Raw genomic sequence first — 27807 nt, forward strand, 5'->3', positions numbered from 1 at the left:
ATCCTGCTGGGTGCGCTGGAACACTCATCCTGCTGGAACACTCATCCTGCTGGAACACTCATCCTGCTGAAACACTCATCCTGCTGGGTGCGCTGGAACACTCATCCTGCTGGGTGCGCTGGAACACTCATCCTGCTGGGTGCGCTGGAACACTCATCCTGCTGAAACACTCATCCTGCTGGGCGCGCTGGAACACTCATCCTGCTGGGCGCGCTGGAACACTCATCCTGCTGGAACACTCATCCTGCTGGGTAGGCTGGAACACTCATCCTGTTGGGTGCGTTGGAACACTCATCCCGCTGGGTGCGCTGGAATACTCATCCTGCTGGGTGCGCTGGAACACTCATCCTGCTGGAACACTCATCCTGCTGGAACACTCATCCTGCTGAAACACTCATCCTGCTGGGTGCGCTGGAACATTCATCCTCCTGGGTGCGCTGGAACACTCATCCTGCTGGGTGCGCTGGAACATTCATCCCGATGGGTGTGCTGGAACACTCATCCTGCTGGGTGCGTTGGAACATTCAACCTGCTGGAACACATCCTGCTGGGTGCGCTGGAACATTCATCTTGCTGGAACACTCATCCTGCTGGGTGTGCTGGAACACTCCTCCTGCTGGGTGTGCTGGAACATTCATCCAGCTGGAACACTCATCCTGCTGGGTGAGCTGGAACATTCATCCCGCTGGGTACGCTGGAACATTAATCCTGCTGGAACACTTATCCTGCTGGGTGAGCTGGAACATTCACCCGGCTGGGTGCGCTGGAACATTCATCCTGCTGGAACACTCATCCTGCTGGGTGAGCTGGAACATTCATCCTGCTGGAACACTCATCCTGCTGGGTGCGCTGGAACATTCATCCTGCTAGGTGCGCTGGAACATTCATCCTGCTGGGTGCGCTGGAACATTCATCCTGCTGGAACACTCATCCTGCTGGGTGAACTGGAACATTCATCCTACTGGTTTTAGGTGGGCTGGTATTTTTTCTGCAGGCATTTTGGTGGACGCCCTGGGCGGGCGGCGAATCCAGTTCCTCTTGCTGAGTGGTCAGCCTCTTGCTATGGAATGTGCTTTACAACGCCCAGGACAAAAGGAGCAGAGATGTTCTGTTCAGGAGAACCCTGTGACCTCAGAGAGAGGCCTCTTTAAAAGGTCCACAACTGTCACGTAAAGTTAGTCAGCCAGGTACTACACACAATCATATACTGTATGCATGCACACACATGCATACCACATGTACACAATCACATTATACGCACGCACGCACGCACGCACGCACGCACGCACGCACGCACGCACGCACACAGGAATGTGTGGGAATCCCCCTCTGACTACCTCCATAACCTGCATCTGTAGTTGGTGAAGGGCCAAGAACCCACCAGACCCAGGAGGATGACAGCTGCAGCTGAAACCTTAGTAGCAGTCAAATGAGTCTCGTTGAAGGATTTCACATAGCCACTGTTCTGTAACATAACTGTTGGAGAGTATGTGTGTGTGAGAACACGTTGTGTGTATACGTGTGTGTGTGTGTGTGTGTGTGTGTGTGTGCATACGGCCGGTGGGTGTGTGTGGGTGCAGGCGTGGGTTCTGTGTGATACTGAGTCACAGTGTGGTCTGTGGAGACAACACTGCTACAGGCAGAGGAGGAATCACCCTGAAATGGAACTCACTGTTTCATAGGGCTGGTAGTAATAATAATAATACATTACTTTAATTGCAGCATAAATACTGATGTTATATGAAAAAGATATCCCTTTATTTGGATATCGGTAGTTTTACTGTCACTACTACTACTGCTACTACTGTTACTTCTACTACTACTACTGCTGCTACTGTTACTGCTGCTACTACTACTACTGTTACTACTACTACTGTTACTACTGTTACTTCTACTACTACTACTACTGCTGCTACTGTTACTGCTGCTACTGTTACTACTACTACTGTTACTACTACTACTGTTACTTCTACTACTACTACTACTACTACTGTTACTACTGCTACTACTGTTACTACTACTACTGCTACTACTGTTACTGCTGCTACTACTACTACTACTACTGCTGCTACTACTACTGTTACTGCTGCTACTACTACTACTACTACTACTACTGCTGCTACTACTACTGTTACTGCTGCTACTACTACTACTACTACTGCTGCTACTACTACTGTTACTGCTGCTACTACTACTACTACTACTACTACTGCTGCTACTACTACTGTTACTGCTGCTACTACTACTGCTACTACTGTTACTACTACTACTGCTACTACTACTGCTACTGCTGCTACTACTGTTACTGCTGCTACTACTACTGTTACTACTACTACTGCTACTACTACTACTGCTGCTACTACTGTTACTGCTGCTACTACTACTGCTACTACTGTTACTGCTACTACTACTGTTACTGCTGCTACTACTACTGCTACTACTGTTACTACTGCTACTACTGTTACTACTACTACTACTGTTACTACTACTACTACTACTGTTACTACTGCTACTACTGTTACTACTACTACTGCTGTTACTACTACTACTACTACTGTTACTACTACTACTGTTACTACTACTGCTACAACTGCTACTACTGTTACTACTACTACAACTGCTGTTACTACTGCTACTACTGTTACTACTACTACAACTGCTGTTACTACTGCTACTACTGTTACTACTACTACAACTGCTGTTACTACTACTTCTACTACTGTTACTACTACTACTACTACTACTACTACAACAACTGCTACTAGTACTACTGCAAACACTAACTACCATGTAATAGATGGATAATGGAAGGTCACATTGAAAGATACATGACAAAACAATACTAAGTACAAGGACACATTTGAAATGTTTATTAATTCCCACGTGTGCTTTATACAACATATCTTAAGTTGGTATAGGATGGTTAGAACAGGATCTAAAGTAAGTGAGTGGTATTTGCTCTGTCATACCATATAAAGACCATGGGATGTATCTCTGCCTTGGGGAGCTGACCCTGAACAGCCTGTTCAATCGCTCTTTGAAATGCATGCTTCTATGTATGAATGTGTGTATATGTATCTGTGAACATGCAGTGTGTGTGTGTGTGTTCTCAGAGGGAGAAAGAGAACACATGGGGTGTGTAGGCGTATACTGGCAAAGAACCACTCTCTTGACTCCTGGATTTTAAAAAAAGCACGAAATATTGGAGGTACTGCCTTTTGCAGTCTATAAGCACAATCAACATGATCAACGTGACGAAAATGAAATTGTAAATGAAACGTGCACAGAATTGTAACACTGCAAACCCTCCACAGCTGTGATGTGAAGTATCGTATGCTGTACACGACAACAATGCAATTTAGTTCAGGTCTGAGCATTTCATAAATAGAATGTCGATGTTGAGGATGTCAATGTTCTCCATCAAAAAGGTTGATCCACAAAGATTCCCGATCGTCTTCAGATGTTTGAGCTGCTGTATTTGAAGAGAATTGTGTTGGACTCTCATATGAGTCTCCCTCCATCAGTAGTCAAGGCAGCACATACAGTGTGGAGCAAAATGATTCATCTTTTCAAGACAATATCTTTGTTAGACAACAGCCTTGACGGCCAGACATCAATTGTACACAAAGAGATATGACTCCCGAAGCCATAGCAACGAAGGAGAAGTGTGAATGCACAAGGAGCAAGGAGTGTGTGTGTGTGCGTGTATGTATGAATAGATAAAACACAAAGCAAGAGAGGCATATCTTTAATGTGAACACACAAATCAGTGCCCCCCTCAAGCCTCGCTTCTGTTGAAGAGCACATGTTCTGAGCAGAGAAACATTGTCGTTGGATCAACAGGCATTATCAGAATTCGACTGACAACAAGTGACCATTTTGCCCAATGACAGTGTTTTGTTTGACAGATCCGGGGCTAATTTTCGGTTGCCAGGCAAAACGCTGCTAAAACGCTAAGAAGAAGACGCCCTCATTTTCTGAAGCACCTGGTGAGGGGGCTGTGATCTTCATGGAGGGCTCCAGGCTAAGTCATGCCAGGGGTTGGTGTGACTGGCTCTTAACAGCATCAAGATGTGCCCTGGGTTGTCATACAGCTGAAGTCACAAAGTGTGTTTTGGAAGTTCAACAATGATACATTCAAAAAGTTATTGAAAGAGTACTTTTTTTGCAGTGACTGGTGGTGTTACACAATATGAGTGATCGACAATGAGTCATTTGAATAATATGTCTTGTTAGACATTGATCTGCATGAGTGATTCTAGCCTGCTGTCCTGCCTACACCTGTACATGTGTCGAACTTTGACTGATCCTACAACATTCAATGTTCAGCCTTAAAGCCCACTCATTTTAAGAGAAGAAGGAGAAGTGTCTTCAGTGAACAGAGGAGGAGCAGGAGGGATGGAGAACATGGGGCCACTCTCACACACACACACACACACACACACACACACACACACACACACACAAAATCCCAGACGTGTTTCTAATTCACCAGTGTAGAAAGGGAGAGAGAGATGAAACCATCTAAGCCTGTGGATCAACACAACTATGAATAAATATAACCCACACCAATGTAACAGTGCCTACTGCTGTCCACACACACACACCATTCCAAATCCTCCAAGGTATTTCTAAAATAGATGACAGAATCTTGTCCAAGGACCAGTTTGAGATTAACTTCAGTGACAGAGAGAAAAATCAATTCTTCATTTAGGCCATGCAGTAAACATTTAGTATTCCAGCTCTGTTGTTTTACTCCATCTCTATCTATCTAGCAGTTGCTAGAATTGTATGGCAACGTACAGCAGGGAGGCTTGCTGAACAGCTCGGAAGAATCTTGGCTACCCACGCACACATACACACACTTTCTGGCCAAGAGAAGAACTCGTGCTGAGCTGTGTTGTTGCCAGGGTAACGGATGAGGAACAGGCGTTCGGGCAGTGATGCTCTTGATCTGGAGGAGTTTCAGGAGGGCTCTTATTGGCCTCTCCACCGACAGCCACAATCCCCTGCTGTGACTGAGTGGCCCTGTCACAGGAAGTTAGAGAGGGGTCAGAGGGCAAATGCAACCTCCACCTCCATGCAGTGGGAGAGCGAGAGGAATCACAGGGAGAGAGGGAGAAATAAAACATTGTGACAAAGGAAAGGAACGAGAGAGAGCCCTTCCCCCAGGTTAACTCTCCTCTCAGAACCCGTAGTGCAGTTTCTCCTGTCTCTGTCTACCATGTTCCCCCAGGTTAACTCTCCTCTCAGAACCCATAGTGCAGTTTCTCCTGTCTCTGTCTACCATGTTCCCCCAGGTTAACTCTCCTCTCAGAACCCGTAGTGCAGTTTCTCCCGTCTCTGTCTACCATGTTCCCCCAGGTTAACTCTCCTCTCAGAACCCGTAGTGCAGTTTCTCCTGTCTCTGTCTACCATGTTCCCCCAGGTTAACTCTCCTCTCAGAACCCGTAGTGCAGTTTCTCCTGTCTCTGTCTACCATGTTCCCCCAGGTTAACTCTCCTCTCAGAACCCGTAGTGCAGTTTCTCCTGTCTCTGTCTACCATGTTCCCCCAGGTTAACTCTCCTCTCAGAACCCGTAGTGCAGTTTCTCCTGTCTCTGTCTACCATGTTCCCCAGGTTAACTCTCCTCTCAGAACCCGTAGTGCAGTTTCTCCTGTCTCTGTCTACCATGTTCCCCCAGGTTAACTCTCCTCTCAGAACCCGTAGTGCAGTTCCTCCTGTCTCTGTCTACCATGTTCCCCCAGGTTAACTCTCCTCTCAGAACCCGTAGTGCAGTTCCTCCTGTCTCTGTCTACCATGTTCCCCAGGTTAACTCTCCTCTCAGAACCCGTAGTGCAGTTCCTCCTGTCTCTGTCTACCATGTTCCCCCAGGTTAACTCTCCTCTCAGAACCCGTAGTGCAGTTCCTCCTGTCTCTGTCTACCATGTTCCCCAGGTTAACTCTCCTCTCAGAACCCGTAGTGCAGTTTCTCCTGTCTCTGTCTACCATGTTCCCCAGGTTAACTCTCCTCTCAGAACCGGTAGTGCAGTTTCTCCTGTCTCTGTCTACCATGTTCCCCCAGGTTAACTCTCCTCTCAGAACCCTTAGTGCAGTTTCTCCTGTCTCTGTCTACCATGTTCCCCCAGGTTAACTCTCCTCTCAGAACCCGTAGTGCAGTTTCTCCTGTCTCTGTCTACCATGTTCCCCCAGGTTAACTCTCCTCTCAGAACCCGTAGTGCAGTTTCTCCTGTCTCTGTCTACCATGTTCCCCCAGGTTAACTCTCCTCTCAGAACCCGTAGTGCAGTTTCTCCTGTCTCTGTCTACCATGTTCCCCCAGGTTAACTCTCCTCTCAGAACCCGTAGTGCAGTTTCTCCTGTCTCTGTCTACCATGTTCCCCCAGGTTAACTCTCCTCTCAGAACCCGTAGTGCAGTTTCTCCTGTCTCTGTCTACCATGTTCCCCCAGGTTAACTCTCCTCTCAGAACCCGTAGTGCAGTTCCTCCTGTCTCTGTCTACCATGTTCCCCAGGTTAACTCTCCTCTCAGAACCCGTAGTGCAGTTTCTCCTGTCTCTGTCTACCATGTTCCCCCAGGTTAACTCTCCTCTCAGAACCCGTAGTGCAGTTCCTCCTGTCTCTGTCTACCATGTTCCCCCAGGTTAACTCTCCTCTCAGAACCCGTAGTGCAGTTTCTCCTGTCTCTGTCTACCATGTTCCCCAGGTTAACTCTCCTCTCAGAACCCGTAGTGCAGTTCCTCCTGTCTCTGTCTACCATGTTCCCCAGGTTAACTCTCCTCTCAGAACCCGTAGTGCAGTTTCTCCTGTCTCTGTCTACCATGTTCCCCCAGGTTAACTCTCCTCTCAGAACCCGTAGTGCAGTTTCTCCTGTCTCTGTCTACCATGTTCCCCAGGTTAACTCTCCTCTCAGAACCCGTAGTGCAGTTTCTCCTGTCTCTGTCTACCATGTTCCCCCAGGTTAACTCTCCTCTCAGAACCCGTAGTGCAGTTTCTCCTGTCTCTGTCTACCATGTTCCCCCAGGTTAACTCTCCTCTCAGAACCCGTAGTGCAGTTCCTCCTGTCTCTGTCTACCATGTTCCCCCAGGTTAACTCTCCTCTCAGAACCCGTAGTGCAGTTTCTCCTGTCTCTGTCTACCATGTTCCCCCAGGTTAACTCTCCTCTCAGAACCCGTAGTGCAGTTCCTCCTGTCTCTGTCTACCATGTTCCCCCAGGTTAACTCTCCTCTCAGAACCCGTAGTGCAGTTTCTCCTGTCTCTGTCTACCATGTTCCCCCAGGTTAACTCTCCTCTCAGAACCCGTAGTGCAGTTCCTCCTGTCTCTGTCTACCATGTTCCCCCAGGTTAACTCTCCTCTCAGAACCCGTAGTGCAGTTTCTCCTGTCTCTGTCTACCATGTTCCCCCAGGTTAACTCTCCTCTCAGAACCCGTAGTGCAGTTTCTCCTGTCTCTGTCTACCATGTTCCCCCAGGTTAACTCTCCTCTCAGAACCCTTAGTGCAGTTTCTCCTGTCTCTGTCTACCATGTTCCCCAGGTTAACTCTCCTCTCAGAACCCGTAGTGCAGTTTCTCCTGTCTCTGTCTACCATGTTCCCCCAGGTTAACTCTCCTCTCAGAACCCGTAGTGCAGTTCCTCCTGTCTCTGTCTACCATGTTCCCCCAGGTTAACTCTCCTCTCAGAACCCGTAGTGCAGTTCCTCCTGTCTCTGTCTACCATGTTCCCCCAGGTTAACTCTCCTCTCAGAACCCGTAGTGCAGTTCCTCCTGTCTCTGTCTACCATGTTCCCCCAGGTTAACTCTCCTCTCAGAACCCGTAGTGCAGTTTCTCCTGTCTCTGTCTACCATGTTCCCCCAGGTTAACTCTCCTCTCAGAACCCGTAGTGCAGTTTCTCCCGTCTCTGTCTACCATGTTCCCCAGGTTAACTCTCCTCTCAGAACCCGTAGTGCAGTTTCTCCTGTCTCTGTCTACCATGTTCCCCCAGGTTAACTCTCCTCTCAGAACCCGTAGTGCAGTTTCTCCTGTCTCTGTCTACCATGTTCCCCCAGGTTAACTCTCCTCTCAGAACCCGTAGTGCAGTTTCTCCTGTCTCTGTCTACCATGTTCCCCCAGGTTAACTCTCCTCTCAGAACCCGTAGTGCAGTTCCTCCTGTCTCTGTCTACCATGTTCCCCCAGGTTAACTCTCCTCTCAGAACCCGTAGTGCAGTTTCTCCTGTCTCTGTCTACCATGTTCCCCAGGTTAACTCTCCTCTCAGAACCCATAGTGCAGTTTCTCCTGTCTCTGTCTACCATGTTCCCCCAGGTTAACTCTCCTCTCAGAACCCGTAGTGCAGTTTCTCCTGTCTCTGTCTACCATGTTCCCCCAGGTTAACTCTCCTCTCAGAACCCGTAGTGCAGTTCCTCCTGTCTCTGTCTACCATGTTCCCCCAGGTTAACTCTCCTCTCAGAACCCGTAGTGCAGTTTCTCCTGTCTCTGTCTACCATGTTCCCCCAGGTTAACTCTCCTCTCAGAACCCGTAGTGCAGTTTCTCCTGTCTCTGTCTACCATGTTCCCCCAGGTTAACTCTCCTCTCAGAACCCGTAGTGCAGTTTCTCCTGTCTCTGTCTACCATGTTCCCCCAGGTTAACTCTCCTCTCAGAACCCGTAGTGCAGTTTCTCCTGTCTCTGTCTACCATGTTCCCCCAGGTTAACTCTCCTCTGTTCCAACAGGTGTCACGTTTCACCCCGGCAGGTAGCTGGCTTGGGTTTCCCATAACGTTTGCGGGAATGCTCTGAGCCATACCGGGACACACTGGGATCAATGGGGTTCCCCACATTCCTGGCACCCAGCCCCTGTGTCTTAACCTCACCCCGTCAGGTAGCTGGCTTGGGTTTCCCATAACGTTTGCGGGAATGCTCTGAGCCATACCAGGACACAATGGGATTCCCCACATTCCTGGCATAGCCCCTGTGTCTTAACTTCTTCTACTCTCATCCAACATGTTGACCCTATTGGAGAAGCAAGGGGGTCCTATTGTCACATGTAGCAGTTTACAACGTGTACTTCTCTATTCTGAAATCCCAAGACAGACGGGGCACATCAGACATGATGCCTCTATCATCACTAGGTCTCCTACTGATGGTCAATCATCTCAATCACAAATACAGTATGTCAATTCTCATTCTCTTAAAGGATTTAAACTTGTGCAAAACACATTTCCACTCAAATTCTAGGTTACAGATGGCTAATTTCATATCCCACTATGACGTACCACCTAGCCAGTTGGCTAGCTAGGCACTAAGTATACAACACAGCACAGTTGTTTGATCTTAATTTGATCACTCTTTTGTTGATGAGAATTTCCCCGCACAGCAGGAAATGCAAACATGTCGTGTATTCAAGGTTTAAAAAGGCTTCTAAAGTTTGTCATGTCCACTTTAAAGTTGCCCTAACAAAAAAAGGTATCAACCCCTACATAAAATGTCCATTAATGATAATCCATATAATAATTCACATTTCCAGTTGCTGCAGGATTCTTTTCCTGCTGTAGTAAAATGTCTCATATTAAGATCCTACTACTGTAGGTATATTTCTCTATAACTTTAGCATAGCTTATTTCCCTGATACCCTTATTTTATCTAATTGTTTATACATTCACTTAACATGTGTAATAAGACTTTTATGCACTTAAGGACATCTTTACTCACCTGAAACCACAAGACATACTGGGTACATCAGACATGCTGCCTGTATCATCACTCGGTCTCCTTCAACTGATGGTCAATCATCTAAAACCCCTAAGACTGGTTTCCACTACTTACCATAGCCACAAAGTCAAAATTGGCAAAAAATTAAAGACCAAAAGTATTTTTGGTTTTCATGATTTTTTATGAGATTCATTTAAGGTTATGCATAAGGTTAGCAGTGTGGTTAAGGTTAGGATTAACATTTTAATAAGAGAAATTGAAGAAATGGGATGGGTTTATGACTTTGTGGCTCTGGTAACTAGTGACGACCCCTAAAACCTATTAGCTGGCCTAACGGTGCCTGACAAGGCAGTACTCAGTAATAACCACAAAACCATCTCATATATTAAAATACTAGTCTGCTTCACAGTACCATGTGAATGAGCCACATGCCGAAAGTTATTACCCCAAAATAATAATAATAAAAAGGGAGTGTCTATTATTGTCTAATATTACAATCACTTAAATCACACAATCTCAATCTAGCATCAGATCATCTCATCCAGTGACGTAAAACGTAAGTCCCGGAGGAACTATTACTGCTATAAAAAGGGACAGACTACCGCATTTGGGGCCCAGCAGACTTCCTGAAATTCTACACATTTTACCATAGGGCAGAGAGAAGAATATACTGTGTGAATTGCAGGAAATTAGCTTTTAAACTGCTGAATTTTCTCTTTGTATCTTTTCGCTCTTCGTAATAATAATTTTTGGGATTTGGGGGCCCCTTGAAGGCCGGGGGCCCGGGGCTTGTGCCCGGTTGGTAATCTGGCCATGTCCATAGTATAAAGACAGATATATGTACTATTCATGTTTATGTAAGTTGCCAACAAGATGAATCACCAGATAACACCGATCCAAAGCTTATGTTAGTTTGGTTGCCAGATCCTGGTTGCCACGACAGCACCTGTTAATCTCTGTTAAGGCCAGCCTATTACCATTGCTTACAGCATCAGTTAGGAAACAGCCATGAGCCTGAGTGTGTCTGACACGTTTCTTCCAGATTACTATTGAACACTTCCATCTGTGTTCCACTGGTGAGGATCTTAAAGAAAGAAGGCACTTTTCCTACTAGCTAACAAATACTTCGAGGGAAAATGCACTTGATACGATTGTGATGTGTTGTCTCACCTAGCCATTTTAAAGATGAACACACTCACTGTAAGTCGCTCTGGATAAGAGCCTCTGCTAAATGACTCAAATGTAAATGTGTTGTGCCAGAGTAGGTGAGAGAAGAGGCACAATATACACTTGAAGTTTGCACTGCATTTCCACCCTCCAGGCTAACACACACATTACACAAGATAATTATCATGGGCTCTCCTAGTTGTTATGAGCAGGCTGAGTGGGGTAGGGTAGTACATTGAAATGCACGGGCAAGGATGTGTGGGTGTCCCTCTTCTCTCTCTCTGAATGTAATTATGCATCACACTGATTTAGAAGCATCCAGCCTGCTGCTAAGCGACAGTACATGCTAAATTATTATAGAGCATTGGCCTCCATCTTCTACCATTACCTTTGCACTTGTAGGCCTTTAGGTGTTCAGTATCTACAAGAGCTGTCCTCATATTTCCCTTACATATTAGTCATTAACTAGCCTGGTTAAAGTCTGATTTAATCAGGATAGTAACTCACCATTTCACAGTTCAGTGTTGAGAACTAAACACCAGTACGGTTAGTGTTTCACATTAGGAGAAAGAGACTATATTATTTTCTCCTAACATTGTGATAGCTGGTTGTAGTTCCTATGGCGATACTGTTGAAATACACCTGGTAATGTATGGCTTTGATGCATTTTTTGGTGAATAACTGAGTTGAAGCCGAACAGATATCTGGGCAGCTAACAAACGATATCTGGGCAGCTAACAAACGGTCGGTCTCATATTGTTCTCTTCCTCAGATGTGTTTCTCCAACAGACATCTTATTTCACGTCTCTGCTGCCATCTAGTGAAACTCCAGGGAAGTTACAGTACAATGAGTCACGCTGCTGTTACGACCCCCTGCAGGTACATGGTTCACCCAGCGAGTAGCAGGTACATGGTTCACCCAGCGAGTAGCAGGTACATGGTTCACCCAGCGAGTAGCAGGTACATGGTTCACCCAGCGAGTAGCAGGTACATGGTTCACCCAGCGAGTAGCAGGTACATGGTTCACCCAGCGAGTAGCAGGTACATGGTTCACCCAGCGAGTAGCAGGTACATGGTTCACCCAGCGAGTAGCAGGTACATGGTTCACCCAGCGAGTAGCAGGTACATGGTTCACCCAGCGAGTAGCAGGTACATGGTTCACCCAGCGAGTAGCAGGTACATGGTTCACCCAGCGAGTAGCAGGTACATGGTTCACCCAGCGAGTAGCAGGTACATGGTTCACCCAGCGAGTAGCAGGTACATGGTTCACCCAGCGAGTAGCAGGTACATGGTTCACCCAGCGAGTAGCAGGTACATGGTTCACCCAGCGAGTAGCAGGTACATGGTTCACCCAGCGAGTAGCAGGTACATGGTTCACCCAGCCAGTAGCAGGTACATGGTTCACCCAGCGAGTAGCAGGTACATGGTTCACCCAGCGAGTAGCAGGTACATGGTTCACCCAGCGAGTAGCAGGTACATGGTTCACCCAGCGAGTAGCAGGTACATGGTTCACCCAGCGAGTAGCAGGTACATGGTTCACCCAGCGAGTAGCAGGTACATGGTTCACCCAGCCAGTAGCAGGTACATGGTTCACCCAGCCAGTAGCAGGTACATGGTTCACCCAGCCAGTAGCAGGTACATGGTTCACCCAGCCAGTAGCAGGTACATGGTTCACCCAGCCAGTAGCAGGTACATGGTTCACCCAGCCAGTAGCAGGTACATGGTTCACCCAGCGAGTAGCAGGTACATGGTTCACCCAGCCAGTAGCAGGTACATGGTTCACCCAGCGAGTAGCAGGTACATGGTTCACCCAGCCAGTAGCAGGTACATGGTTCACCCAGCCAGTAGCAGGTACATGGTTCACCCAGCGAGTAGCAGGTACATGGTTCACCCAGCCAGTAGCAGGTACATGGTTCACCCAGCGAGTAGCAGGTACATGGTTCACCCAGCGAGTAGCAGGTACATGGTTCACCCAGCGAGTAGCAGGTACATGGTTCACCCAGCGAGTAGCAGGTACATGGTTCACCCAGCCAGTAGCAGGTACATGGTTCACCCAGCGAGTAGCAGGTACATGGTTCACCCAGCCAGTAGCAGGTACATGGTTCACCCAGCGAGTAGCAGGTACATGGTTCACCCAGCCAGTAGCAGGTACATGGTTCACCCAGCCAGTAGCAGGTACATGGTTCACCCAGCGAGTAGCAGGTACATGGTTCACCCAGCTAGTAGCAGGTACATGGTTCACCCAGCGAGTAGCAGGTACATGGTTCACCCAGCGAGTAGCAGGTACTTGACATAGGTCTGGTAACTATATATTTTTGGATTCATAAATATAGCATCACAATTAACACACAAGACGGCTTCATTTTTCAGAAATATATTTTAGAGTTTATATCTGAAACAAAATGTCAAAAGCATATCGGTCCCAACAAGATATCATTTGTTACAATGGAATGGAAAGAAAACAAAAATAACTAACATTTACATATGTAAACCGAGAATAGCTCTTTTTAACCACAGTGGTTTTAAATACAACTGGCTTAAGTGGATAAGAGTCTGCAGAAAATTCCCTTCCCAATCAACCACATCTGGAGTGTTTTAAAGGATGTTTTAGCCATTGTCTACTTTTTGTGTCTGTCCCCAACACCCTAGAAACACTCTTAGGGGAGAGACAAGCAGTCTAGATGGATGTAATGCCACGTTCATGTGGTATCGGAAGTTCCTATTTCCAACTGAGAAGTTTCACTTGAGCGAACCTCCAAGTCGGAATTTCAAGTGGGAAACAGAAGAAGTTGTTGCCCGAGTTGGCGAGTTGTGATGTTTCACCACTGACCTTTGAACTTTTCAACCAAAAAATAACAAATCAGTTTGACAACTACGACCTCATCAATATGGAGAAGGTAGCTAGTTTGACCATATTGTCAATGTTAAGCAAGCTAGCTAACTTTATTATTAGCAACCTTGATAAGCTAGCTAAAATCCTATTGGTTGAAGAATTTTTCCGACTTCAAAAGCACTTAAACACAATCATGTCGGACTTAATTGTTCCACTTCCCCATTTCCCATGAGCATGTGAAGCCAGCATAAATACACTCGGAGATTAGCATAGCTAATCCATATTCCTCTTACTCTAAACACAGTCAAGTCTATTGTCCATTATCTTGTTTAAGTGCTGGGTAATTTCCCACAAAAACTGAGCATTTACATAAAAAAAAAATCTAATGTGGAATTCATTTTGACAAGTCCTTTGTATCCTTAGAACACCAAAGAAGAAGAGACATTCACACTGGGTTTTCTGGGATAGGATTTAGTCCTCCAGTTTTCTTCTACTGTGCAAATCCAGTGTTACACAGACGTACAGCCAGACAGGCATGCGGACAGACAAACCATGCAGAGAATTAGAGGCCGTTAAAGAAATGTTTTTTAAAGGAACAAACCAAACCCTGGGGCTCTGAAACTATTCATAGGAATGGTGAATCTGAGAGCAAACACAAAGCAAAACATAGAATGTTTACTAAATCATGAAAAGGAAACATGATACTACCAAAATTAGTGTAAGAACATTATTGAAAACTAAAAGGAGTTATTTACTAGGGATGAGAATAGTTTGAACTATAATGAGACCATGCCAACCCACTAATATCATGACTCTGTTTTCTTGACAACCTGACTAATGTAGCTACGACAGGAAGAAGTGATGTCACAACATTTTCTGAAGTCGAGGTATGCTAATGTACAGTAACCATGTCAGCACAGCAGTAACCATGGCAGGACAGCAGTAACCATGCTATCAAATCAACAACAGTGTGTTATGGTGTCCAAAGTAACCTCGGTATGTCATTTTGGTTGGTCCCAATGGAGTCAAACGCGAAAGCGAAGTGTCTTTAAAATGCCCCATGCTAATCTAGTCTAGTCTAGCTACAGTGCAGCCAGGAACAATACAGTACAAAAACAAATGTGTGGAACAGAGACCAAATCCAGTGCTGCTGAGTGCAGGGCTGCTCCAACTAGGGCCAGTTTAAAACAGTGCAGTCAACCTCAACCCCCCACATAAGGTTTTTAGAGTTATTTACTGGAGTGAGACCATCTTTGCCATAGCTATTCTCTTTCACAACGTCATAGCTCTCATGTAGGCTACGGATATAATATATTTTTAGGTTTTCCATGTAGAACCTCTCTGTAAACTGGATCATTTTGTAAGTAAATAGACAATTGCTGGAATCATGTTATAGGGTAGAAAGGCTGATCTCCATCCCAATGCATGATGAGGACACTAAGAGCAAGTGGCACATCAACTGTACAGAGTAACAACGCAAAAGGACAAATACGCAAATATAAAAAGTATGTTCAAAACTAGAGATTTTCATACATGCCAAAAATAGAATTGTCACCCACTTGAGATCGTTGATTAAGAAAAAGTTGATGATGGTTTAGTCAATTGACGAGCTTGATGTGGAAATGATAGTTTCAAAGATGGCAAATTAACACTTGGCTTCACAATATGTTCAATTCAATATACATGACAAGATGTTCATAGTAACTATTAACTAAGGTAGTTGCCAAACAATACATTGGAATTCAATAATTATTTCACAAAAAGGTTGAGACATACATGTTTGATCCGTTAGCTCTCGAACAGTGTGCTTGGTATGAAAAGCCAGTAGTAATACTGTGTATGCCTGCTGTTACTAGTGGTACGAAAGAGCTGGATGCAAACTCATGCTTTGGCTTTTTTTTTTGCTCGACTAGTTCTTTTTGGATAACTTTCTAACCTTGCAACCGACAGGTCTTTCTGGTGAGACATGCGTTTTCTCCGTTAGCGATTGGTTATGTGATAAAGGGAAGCTACATAAGGCTAAATGCTAACCTTCAACAGTGCTTTACGAATCAACTGTTAGTTGAACGTTTCAAATGTTTGCTTGCAACTACCTTTTTGAAGCATTTTTACAGAAAAATATATCAATCCAAAGGTATAATGACCTCTAAAAGAGGCTGTGAGAGACAAACGCTGTCTACATCACAATCCTGGTAAACATGCTGAAAGATCATTTTTTCCACCATCCCGACCTCTGTCAAACAGGAAAATGTATTTCTCTCTCTCCCCTGGTCAGGATCATCATTTAAGGCAATCTTAATTTCTGACACAATCCTGAAATCCATCAGAGCTTCACAAAGGCACTCTCTCATTGGTGGACCAGCACAGAACTACCAGCTGCATCAATAAGGCAAAGATCCAATAGCCTCATCATCTAATAACGGCAAAGGCCGCTTGCTCAACAGCCAACCACAGTCAAGTCTACTGTCCTCAGCCAATGACAGTCCGACAATTCTCCTTGGGGCTTTGTTGTCCGCCATCTCTCATCAGTAACCACCATCTCCATCAGTAGCATGTCCTCCATTTAGGGGGACAAAAGCAGGAGAGAAAATAAATGTCCACGCTGTGTGTGACAGCCGGACTTGTCCTGTCCTCTGTCTCCATATTTGGCTACGGGGGAGCTCTGTAAAGCAGCAGATCTTTCCCTTCAGGAGTAACACTTCCATTATCCGCCTCCACTCCGAGAACCCACTGCCTCGGTGCTGGGGTGTCTTCTGGGGCTGCCTCAGTCTGACTGGCAGAAACAAACGTCTCTTTAGAGTCACGGTGAGCTGACCACGCTGAGCTGCCTGGCTGCAGCGCTTTGTCACTTCCGTCCTTCATATCGTATCCCCATTGACTCCCTACTCTGAAGCCCAGCCCTCTCTCTCATTGGCAGAGGAGCTGCCAATCAAGGTGATAGGCACGGCGCGGAGGGACTAAATGAAAGGGACAGTCGAGACTCTCCAGAAGGTAGTCTTCCGAGCTGCAGAGGCCGACAGTCACGGTACGACGCCCTTATGCTTCCCCCGCTATAATGGTGCTTCCTCCTCCATGGGTTCCTCCTCCGACCTGCTAAGGGGAACAAGAGGAGAGAAAGGTGCGTTAGCAAAACGGGTGCATCTCAATAGAATATATAATAATAATATATGCCATTTAGCAGACGCTTTTATCCAAAGCGACTTGTGTGCATACATTCTACGTATGGGTGGTCCCGGGGATCGAACCCACTACCCTGGCGTTACAAGCGCCATGCTCTACCAACTGAGCTACAGAAGGACCACAATAAACTGGATGATAGTAGCTATGGTGACCTACCTCTGTTTGTTGGCCACAGAGAGAGAGGCCATGGCGCTGACGGTCTCAGCCTCCTCCGAGTCTCCTCTCTGAGCCTCCAGCACAGACAGGCCCAGCCTGGGGGAGCCACGCTGCATGGAGCGCCAGTACTTACCTGGAGAAAGAGAGAGGGAGGGTGGGATAGCGAGCGGGGAGAGGGACGGAGGAGAGAGGGAGGGATAGCGAGCGGGGAGAGGGACGGAGGAGAGAGGGAGGATAGAGAGTGAACAATGATAAAGGATCAGTAAGTTAACTTCAGAAGCGAGCAGATCCATTACTTACCAACAACAGCTACAAATCCCAATAAAACTTCATCACGCTTTGAAGTTCACATTCCTTGATTTGTCTAGCACTATCCTGTTTCGTGGGTCAGAGTGTAGTATTTATTTAGTTTCAGAGCACAAACATTTCTCACGCTGGCTATAGCCCAGGCCCAGGAATGGGCAGGCCTGCCCGGGCAAGTCCGGGGGTTGCCTAGCAACACGTGCCTCGGAAGAAAGAGAATGTCTGCATAGGGCAACACATTTCCATGATTCAAAGCTAGGTTTGGCCTGAACAGCTAGCGCGATAGCGAAAATTTGATTTCAGCTAATAAGGAGCAGCATCTCACAAAATAATTAAATTACGGCATTCACTAATCATGAACTATTTACAGTATATCTAATAGAAATATGGGTAAATTTGTGGACAAAAAAATCTAGCTTACTCTACCTTTAAGACTGGAATAAGTTGAGGGAGAACTTCCTGCCTCTTCAATCTCAGATAGGAAACTGTGCTTGTTACTCACTGTGTGTTTCTATAACCTTCTCTATGGAGCACACAGCATTCTGGTTGGGTCTCTGCTCCAGAAGCGTCTGAGGGAGAGGGTCCAGCTGTGGACAACACATACACACTGTCAAACTGTGCTATCTGATAACCGGACACACACCAGTCCACCTTCACCATTCATCCATTCCCTCTCCTTTTCAGTTCTTCACCAGACCACTATAAATGTCTTATCATTACCCTTCCTGACCCCGCCCCTCTTCCCTTCTCCCTCCTTCCCTCACCTGGTTGCCCAGCAGAGCGGAGACGCAGGCCTCGGAGGCGTCACAGATGGCCATGAGGTCGTGACCTCCCTCCAATGCCAGCACCACGCGACCCTCCGCCAGGGTCATTAGCTGACGCGTCAGGTACCCAAAACCTGCAGGGGAGGGTGTGTGAAGGGAGGGGCAGAGAGAGGAATCATCAATACGGTGCATTCAGAAAGTATTCAGACCCCTTGACTTTTCCCACGTTTTGTTACGTTACAGCCTTATTCTAAAATGGATTAAATACATGTTTTTCCTTATCAATCTACACACAATACCCCATAATGACAAAGCAAAAACAGGTTTTTGGAAATTTTGTATTAAATTAGAAAAATAAAATCACATTTACATAAGTATTCAGACCCTTTACTCTGTACTTTGTTGAAGCACGTTTGGCAGTGACTACAGCATCGATTCTTCTTGGGTATGACGCTACAAGCTTGGCACAACTGTATTTGAGGAGTTTCTCCTGTTCTTCTCTGCAGATCCTCTCAAGCTCTGTCAGGTTGGATTGGGAGCGTTGCTGCACAGCTATTTTCAGCTCTGTCAGAATGGCCATCGTGTTCGTGGTCACCTCCCTGACCAAGGCCCTTCTCCCACGATTGCTCAGTTTGGCCGGGCGGCCATCTCTAGGAAGAGTCTTGGGGGCTTAGTTTTTGCTCTGACATGCACTGTCACCTGTGGGACCTTCTATAGACAGGTGTGTGCCTTTCCAAATCATGTCCAATCAATTAAATTCACCACAGGTAAAACATCTCAAGGATGATCAATGGAACCAGGATGCACCTGAGCACAATTTTGAGTCTAACAGCAAAGGGTCTGAATACTTAAAATAAGTTTTTTTTGCATACATTTGCAAAATGTTTTTTAAAAATATGTTTTTATTTGTCATTATGGGGTATTGTCTGTAGATTGATGACGAACATTTTTTATTTAATCAATTTTACAATAAGGCTGTAACACAACAAAATGTGGAAAAAGTCAAGGGGTCTGAATACTTCCCGAATGCACTGTATACCATAGCAGCAAAGAACACAGTGCATGACACTAGTATGTGGAAACCCCTTTAAATGAGTGGTGTCCACATCTCCTGTCTGTCATGTTGTGTGTCTGGACCTCAGGTGTCAGCTAATAACAGAAAAGATCCAGACATCATTGCACCAGTGCTACTTTACACATAAACGTACATTTGGAGGTGAGGGTGTAACCGCCTAGGGGAGGAGGGTGACCCTCGACAGCGTCGAAGCCTGAGGACACCAGCACCACGTCAGGAGCAAATTCATTAGCTATGGGCATCACCACAGACCTAGGGAGAGGGAAAGAGGGGGGGAGAGAGTTGGTCAGTTTCGCAACTTCAGTGCATGTGTGTTTTTTGATATTTTATTAGAATCATTATCCGTTGTGAAAGCAGCAGCTCCTCTTCCTGAGGTCCACATGAAACATGACATAATACAGAAGAACAGCTCAAGGACAGCCTACACACCAATACATACTGCACACACACAGCCTACACACCAATACATACTGTACACACACAGCCTACACACCAATACATACTGTACACACACAGCCTACACACCAATACATACTGTACACACACAGCCGACACACCAATACATACTGTACACACACAGCCGACACACCAATACATACTGTACACACACAGCCTACACACCAATACATACTGTACACACACAGCCTACACACCAATACATACTGTACACACACAGCCTACACACCAATACATACTGTACACACACAGCCTACACACCAATACATACTGTACACACAGCGCCTACACACCAATACATACTGTACACACACAGCCTACACACCAATACATACTGTACACACACAGCCTACACACCAATACATACTGTGCACACACAGCCTACACACCAATACATACTGTACACACACAGCCTACACACCAATACATACTGTACACACAGCGCCTACACACCAATACATACTGTACACACACAGCCTACACACCAATACATACTGTACACACACAGCCTACACACCAATACATACTGTGCACACACAGCCTACACACCAATACATACTGTACACACACAGCCTACACACCAATACATACTGTACACACACAGCCTGCACACCAATACATACTGTACACACACAGCCTACACACCAATACATACTGTACACACACAGCCTACACACCAATACATACTGTGCACACACAGCCTACACACCAATACATACTGTACACACACAGCCTACACACCAATACATACTGTGCACACACAGCGCCTACACACCAATACATACTGTACACACACAGCCTGCACACCAATACATACTGTACACACACAGCCTGCACACCAATACATACTGTGCACACACAGCCTACACACCAATACATACTGTACACACACAGCCTACACACCAATACATACTGTGCACACACAGCCTACACACCAATACATACTGTGCACACACAGCGCCTACACACCAATACATACTGTACACACACAGCCTGCACACCAATACATACTGTGCACACACAGCGCCTACACACCAATACATACTGTACACACACAGCCTGCACACCAATACATACTGTGCACACACAGCGCCTACACACCAATACATACTGTACACACACAGCCTACACACCAATACATACTGTGCACACACAGCGCCTACACACCAATACATACTGTACACACACAGCCTGCACACCAATACATACTGTGCACACACAGCGCCTACACACCAATACATACTGTACACACACAGCCTGCACACCAATACATACTGTGCACACACAGCCTACACACCAATACATACTGTACACACACAGCCTACACACCAATACATACTGTACACACACAGCCTACACACCAATACATACTGTGCACACACAGCCTACACACCAATACATACTGTGCACACACAGCCTACACACCAATACATACTGTGCACACACAGCCTACACACCAATACATACTGTGCACACACAGCCTACACACCAATACATACTGTGCACACACAGCGCCTACACACCAATACATACTGTACACACACAGCCTGCACACCAATACATACTACACACACAGCCTGCACACAACATACTGTGCACACACAGCCAATACATACTGTGCACACACAGCCTACACACCAATACATACTGTACACACACAGCCTACACACCAATACATACTGTGCACACACAGCCTACACACCAATACATACTGTACACACACAGCCTACACACCAATACATACTGTACACACACAGCCTACACACCAATACATACTGTGCACACACAGCCTACACACCAATACATACTGTGCACACACAGCCTACACACCAATACATACTGTACACACACAGCCTACACACCAATACATACTGTGCACACACAGCCTACACACCAATACATACTGTGCACACACAGCCTACACACCAATACATACTGTACACACACAGCCTACACACCAATACATACTGTACACACACAGCCTACACACCAATACATACTGTACACACACAGCCTACACACCAATACATACTGTACACACACAGCCTACACACCAATACATACTGTACACACACAGCCTACACACCAATACATACTGTACACACACAGCCTACACACCAATACATACTGTACACACACAGCCTACACACACACCAATACATACTGTACACACACAGCCTACACACCAATACATACTGTACACACACAGCCTGCACACCAATACATACTGTACACACACAGCCTGCACACCAATACATACTGTGCACACACAGCCTACACACCAATACATACTGTACACACACAGCCTGCACACCAATACATACTGTACACACACAGCCTGCACACCAATACATACTGTGCACACACAGCCTACACACCAATACATACTGTACACACACAGCCTGCACACCAATACATACTGTACACACACAGCCTGCACACCAATACATACTGTGCACACACAGCCTACACACCAATACATACTGTACACACACAGCCTACACACCAATACATACTGTACACACACAGCCTACACACCAATACATACTGTACACACACAGCCTACACACCAATACATACTGTGCACACACAGCCTACACACCAATACATACTGTGCACACACAGCCTGCACACCAATACATACTGTACACACACAGCCTACACACCAATACATACTGTACACACACAGCCTACACACCAATACATACTGTACACACACAGCCTACACACCAATACATACTGTACACACACAGCCTACACACCAATACATACTGTACACACAGCGCCTACACACCAATACATACTGTACACACACAGCCTACACACCAATACATACTGTACACACACAGCCTACACACCAATACATACTGTGCACACACAGCCTACACACCAATACATACTGTGCACACACAGCCTACACACCAATACATACTGTACACACACAGCCTACACACCAATACATACTGTGCACACACAGCCTACACACCAATACATACTGTACACACACAGCCTACACACCAATACATACTGTGCACACACAGCCTACACACCAATACATACTGTACACACACAGCCTACACACCAATACATACTGTACACACACAGCCTACACACCAATACATACTGTGCACACACAGCCTACACACCAATACATACTGTGCACACACAGCCTACACACCAATACATACTGTACACACACAGCCTACACACCAATACATACTGTGCACACACAGCCTACACACCAATACATACTGTGCACACACAGCCTACACACCAATACATACTGTACACACACAGCCTGCACACCAATACATACTGTACACACACAGCCTGCACACCAATACATACTGTGCACACACAGCCTACACACCAATACATACTGTACACACACAGCCTACACACCAATACATACTGTACACACACAGCCTACACTGTGCACACACAGCCTGCACACACCAATACATACTGTGCACACACAGCCTACACACCAATACATACTGTGCACACACAGCCTACACACCAATACATACTGTACACACACAGCCTACACACCAATACATACTGTACACACACAGCCTACACACCAATACATACTGTACACACACAGCCTACACACCAATACATACTGTACACACACAGCCTACACACCAATACATACTGTACACACACAGCCTACACACCAATACATACTGTGCACACACAGCCTACACACCAATACATACTGTACACACACAGCCTACACACCAATACATACTGTACACACACAGCCTACACACCAATACATACTGTACACACACAGCCTACACACCAATACATACTGTGCACACACAGCCTACACACCAATACATACTGTACACACACAGCCTACACACCAATACATACTGTACACACACAGCCTACACACCAATACATACTGTACACACACAGCCTACACACCAATACATACTGTACACACACAGCCTACACACCAATACATACTGTACACACACAGCCTGCACACCAATACATACTGTACATACATACACAGCCTACACACCAATACATACTGTACACACACAGCCTGCACACCAATACATACTGTACACACACAGCCTACACACCAATACATACTGTACACACACAGCCTGCACACCAATACATACTGTACACACACAGCCTACACACCAATACATACTGTACACACACAGCCTGCACACCAATACATACTGTACACACACAGCCTACACACCAATACATACTGTACACACACAGCCTGCACACCAATACATACTGTACACACACAGCCTACACACCAATACATACTGTACACACACAGCCTGCACACCAATACATACTGTACACACACAGCCTACACACCAATACATACTGTACACACACAGCCTGCACACCAATACATACTGTACACACACAGCCTACACACCAATACATACTGTACACACACAGCCTGCACACCAATACATACTGTACACACAATACATAGCCAGCCACACCAATACATACTGTACACACACAGCCTGCACACCAATACATACTGTACACACACAGCCTGCACACCAATACATACTGTACACACACAGCCTGCACACCAATACATACTGTACACACACAGCCTGCACACCAATACATACTGTACACACACAGCCTACACACCAATACATACTGTACACACACAGCCTGCACACCAATACATACTGTACACACACAGCCTACACACCAATACATACTGTACACACACAGCCTGCACACCAATACATACTGTACACACACAGCCTACACACCAATACATACTGTACACACACAGCCTGCACACCAATACATACTGTACACACACAGCCTACACACCAATACATACTGTACACACACAGCCTGCACACCAATACATACTGTACACACACAGCCTACACACCAATACATACTGTACACACACAGCCTGCACACCAATACATACTGTACACACACAGCCTACACACATACATATACACACAGCCTGCACACCAATACATACTGTACACACACAGCCTGCACACCAATACATACTGTACACACACAGCCTACACACCAATACATACTGTACACACACAGCCTGCACACCAATACATACTGTACACACACAGCCTACACACCAATACATACTGTACACACACAGCCTGCACACACACCAATACATACTGTACACACACAGCCTGCACACCAATACATACTGTACACACAGCCTACACACCAATACATACTGTACACACACAGCCTACACACCAATACATACTGTACACACACAGCCGACACACAATACATACTGTACACACTACATACACACACACAGCCTACACACCAATACATACTGTACACACACAGCCTACACACCAATACATACTGTACACACACAGCCTACACACCAATACATACTGTACACACACAGCCTACACACACCAATACATACTGTACACACACAGCCTACACACCAATACATACTGTACACACACAGCCTACACCAATACATACTGTACACACACAGCCTACACACCAATACATACTGTACACACACAGCCTACACACCAATACATACTGTACACACACAGCCTGCACACCAATACATACTGTACACACACAGCCTACACACCAATACATACTGTACACACACAGCCTACACACCAATACATACTGTACACACACAGCCTACACACCAATACATACTGTACACACACAGCCTGCACACCAATACATACTGCACACACACACACACAATACATACACACACACAGCGCCTACACACCAATACATACTGTACACACACAGCCTGCACACCAATACATACTGTACACACACAGCCTACACACCAATACATACTGTACACACACAGCCTGCACACCAATACATACTGTACACACACAGCCTACACACCAATACATACTGTACACACACAGCCTACACACCAATACATACTGTACACACACAGCCTACACACCAATACATACTGTACACACACAGCCTACACACCAATACATACTGTACACACACAGCCTGCACACCAATACATACTGTACACACACAGCCTACACACCAATACATACTGTGCACACACACAGCCTACACACCAATACATACTGTACACACACAGCCCTACACACCAATACATACTGTGCACACACAGCCTACACACCAATACATACTGTACACACACAGCCTACACACCAATACATACTGTACACACACAGCCTACACACCAATACATACTGTACACACACAGCCTGCACACCAATACATACTGTACACACACAGCAATACATACTGTACACACAGCCTGCACACCAATACATACTGTACACACACAGCCTGCACACCAATACATACTGTACACACACAGCCTGCACACCAATACATACTGTACACACACAGCCTGCACACCAATACATACTGTACACACACAGCCTGCACACCAATACATACTGTACACACACAGCCTGCACACCAATACATACTGTACACACACAGCCTGCACACCAATACATACTGTACACACACAGCCTACACACCAATACATACTGTACACACACAGCCTGCACACCAATACATACTGTACACACACAGCCTGCACACCAATACATACTGTACACACACAGCCTACACACCAATACATACTGTACACACACAGCCTGCACACCAATACATACTGTACACACACAGCCTGCACACCAATACATACTGTACACACACAGCCTGCACACCAATACATACTGTACACACACAGCCTGCACACCAATACATACTGTACACACACAGCCTGCACACCAATACATACTGTACACACACAGCCTGCACACCAATACATACTGTACACACACAGCCTACACACCAATACATACTGTACACACACAGCCTGCACACCAATACATACTGTACACACACAGCCTGCACACCAATACATACTGTGCACACACAGCCTGCACACCAATACATACTGTACACACACAGCCTGCACACCAATACATACTGTACACACACAGCCTACACACAATACATAGCCAGCACACCAATACATACTGTACACACACAGCCTGCACACCAATACATACTGTACACACACAGCCTACACACCAATACATACTGTACACACACAGCCTACACACCAATACATACTGTACACACACAGCCTGCACACCAATACATACTGTACACACACAGCCTGCACACCAATACATACTGTACACACACAGCCTACACACCAATACATACTGTACACACACAGCCTACACACCAATACATACTGTACACACACAGCCTGCACACCAATACATACTGTACACACACAGCCACACACAGCCTGCACACACAGCCTGCACACCAATACATACTGTACACACACAGCCTACACACAATACATACTGTACACACACAGCCTACACACCAATACATACTGTACACACACAGCCTACACACCAATACATACTGTACACACACAGCCTGCACACCAATACATACTGTACACACACAGCCTACACACCAATACATACTGTGCACACACAGCCTGCACACCAATACATACTGTACACACACAGCCTACACACCAATACATACTGTACACACACAGCCTGCACACCAATACATACTGTACACACACAGTACAATACATACACACACAGCCTGCACACCAATACATACTGTACACACACAGCCTGCACACCAATACATACTGTACACACACAGCCTGCACACCAATACATACTGTACACACACAGCCTGCACACCAATACATACTGTACACACACAGCCTGCACACCAATACATACTGTACACACACAGCCTGCACACCAATACATACTGTACACACACAGCCTACACACCAATACATACTGTACACACACAGCCTGCACACCAATACATACTGTACACACACAGCCTACACACCAATACATACTGTACACACACAGCCTACACACCAATACATACTGTACACACACAGCCTGCACACCAATACATACTGTACACACACAGCCTACACACCAATACATACTGTACACACACAGCCTGCACACCAATACATACTGTACACACACAGCCTGCACACCAATACATACTGTACACACACAGCCTACACACCAATACATACTGTGCACACACAGCCTACACACCAATACATACTGTACACACACAGCCTGCACACCAATACATACTGTACACACACAGCCTGCACAC

General features: G+C 45.9%; 1 protein-coding gene and 1 long non-coding RNA gene across 15 annotated transcripts in view; one reads left to right on the forward strand and one right to left on the reverse strand.

Annotated features, from left to right (window-relative positions):
- The first annotated feature begins 3097 nt into the window (after positions 1–3097).
- Positions 3098–8204, forward strand: LOC127927493 (uncharacterized). Of its 14 annotated transcripts, none has more exons than XR_008127776.1 (8): positions 3098–5556; positions 5620–5747; positions 6001–6064; positions 6129–6448; positions 6512–6639; positions 6893–7020; positions 7532–7723; positions 7915–8204. It is a non-coding gene; the product is annotated as an uncharacterized LOC127927493 (long non-coding RNA). The 14 variants fall into 14 exon arrangements; XR_008127777.1 differs by having other exon boundaries at positions 7532–7659; XR_008127783.1 differs by having other exon boundaries at positions 6193–6448.
- A 5004-nt stretch (positions 8205–13208) lies between these two features.
- The window catches only part of LOC118375732 (histone deacetylase 4-like), a 144836-nt gene continuing 130237 nt past the window's right edge, over positions 13209–27807 (reverse strand). The window contains 5 exon segments of the mRNA XM_052513969.1: positions 13209–16773; positions 17020–17152; positions 17825–17909; positions 18087–18220; positions 19295–19413. Of these exon segments, the coding sequence (XP_052369929.1) occupies positions 16734–16773; positions 17020–17152; positions 17825–17909; positions 18087–18220; positions 19295–19413 (511 nt within the window). The 3' untranslated portion in view covers positions 13209–16733.

Source organism: Oncorhynchus keta, unplaced genomic scaffold (genome assembly GCF_023373465.1).
Source record: "Oncorhynchus keta strain PuntledgeMale-10-30-2019 unplaced genomic scaffold, Oket_V2 Un_scaffold_14384_pilon_pilon, whole genome shotgun sequence".
Classification (NCBI taxonomy): Eukaryota; Metazoa; Chordata; class Actinopteri; order Salmoniformes; family Salmonidae; genus Oncorhynchus; species Oncorhynchus keta.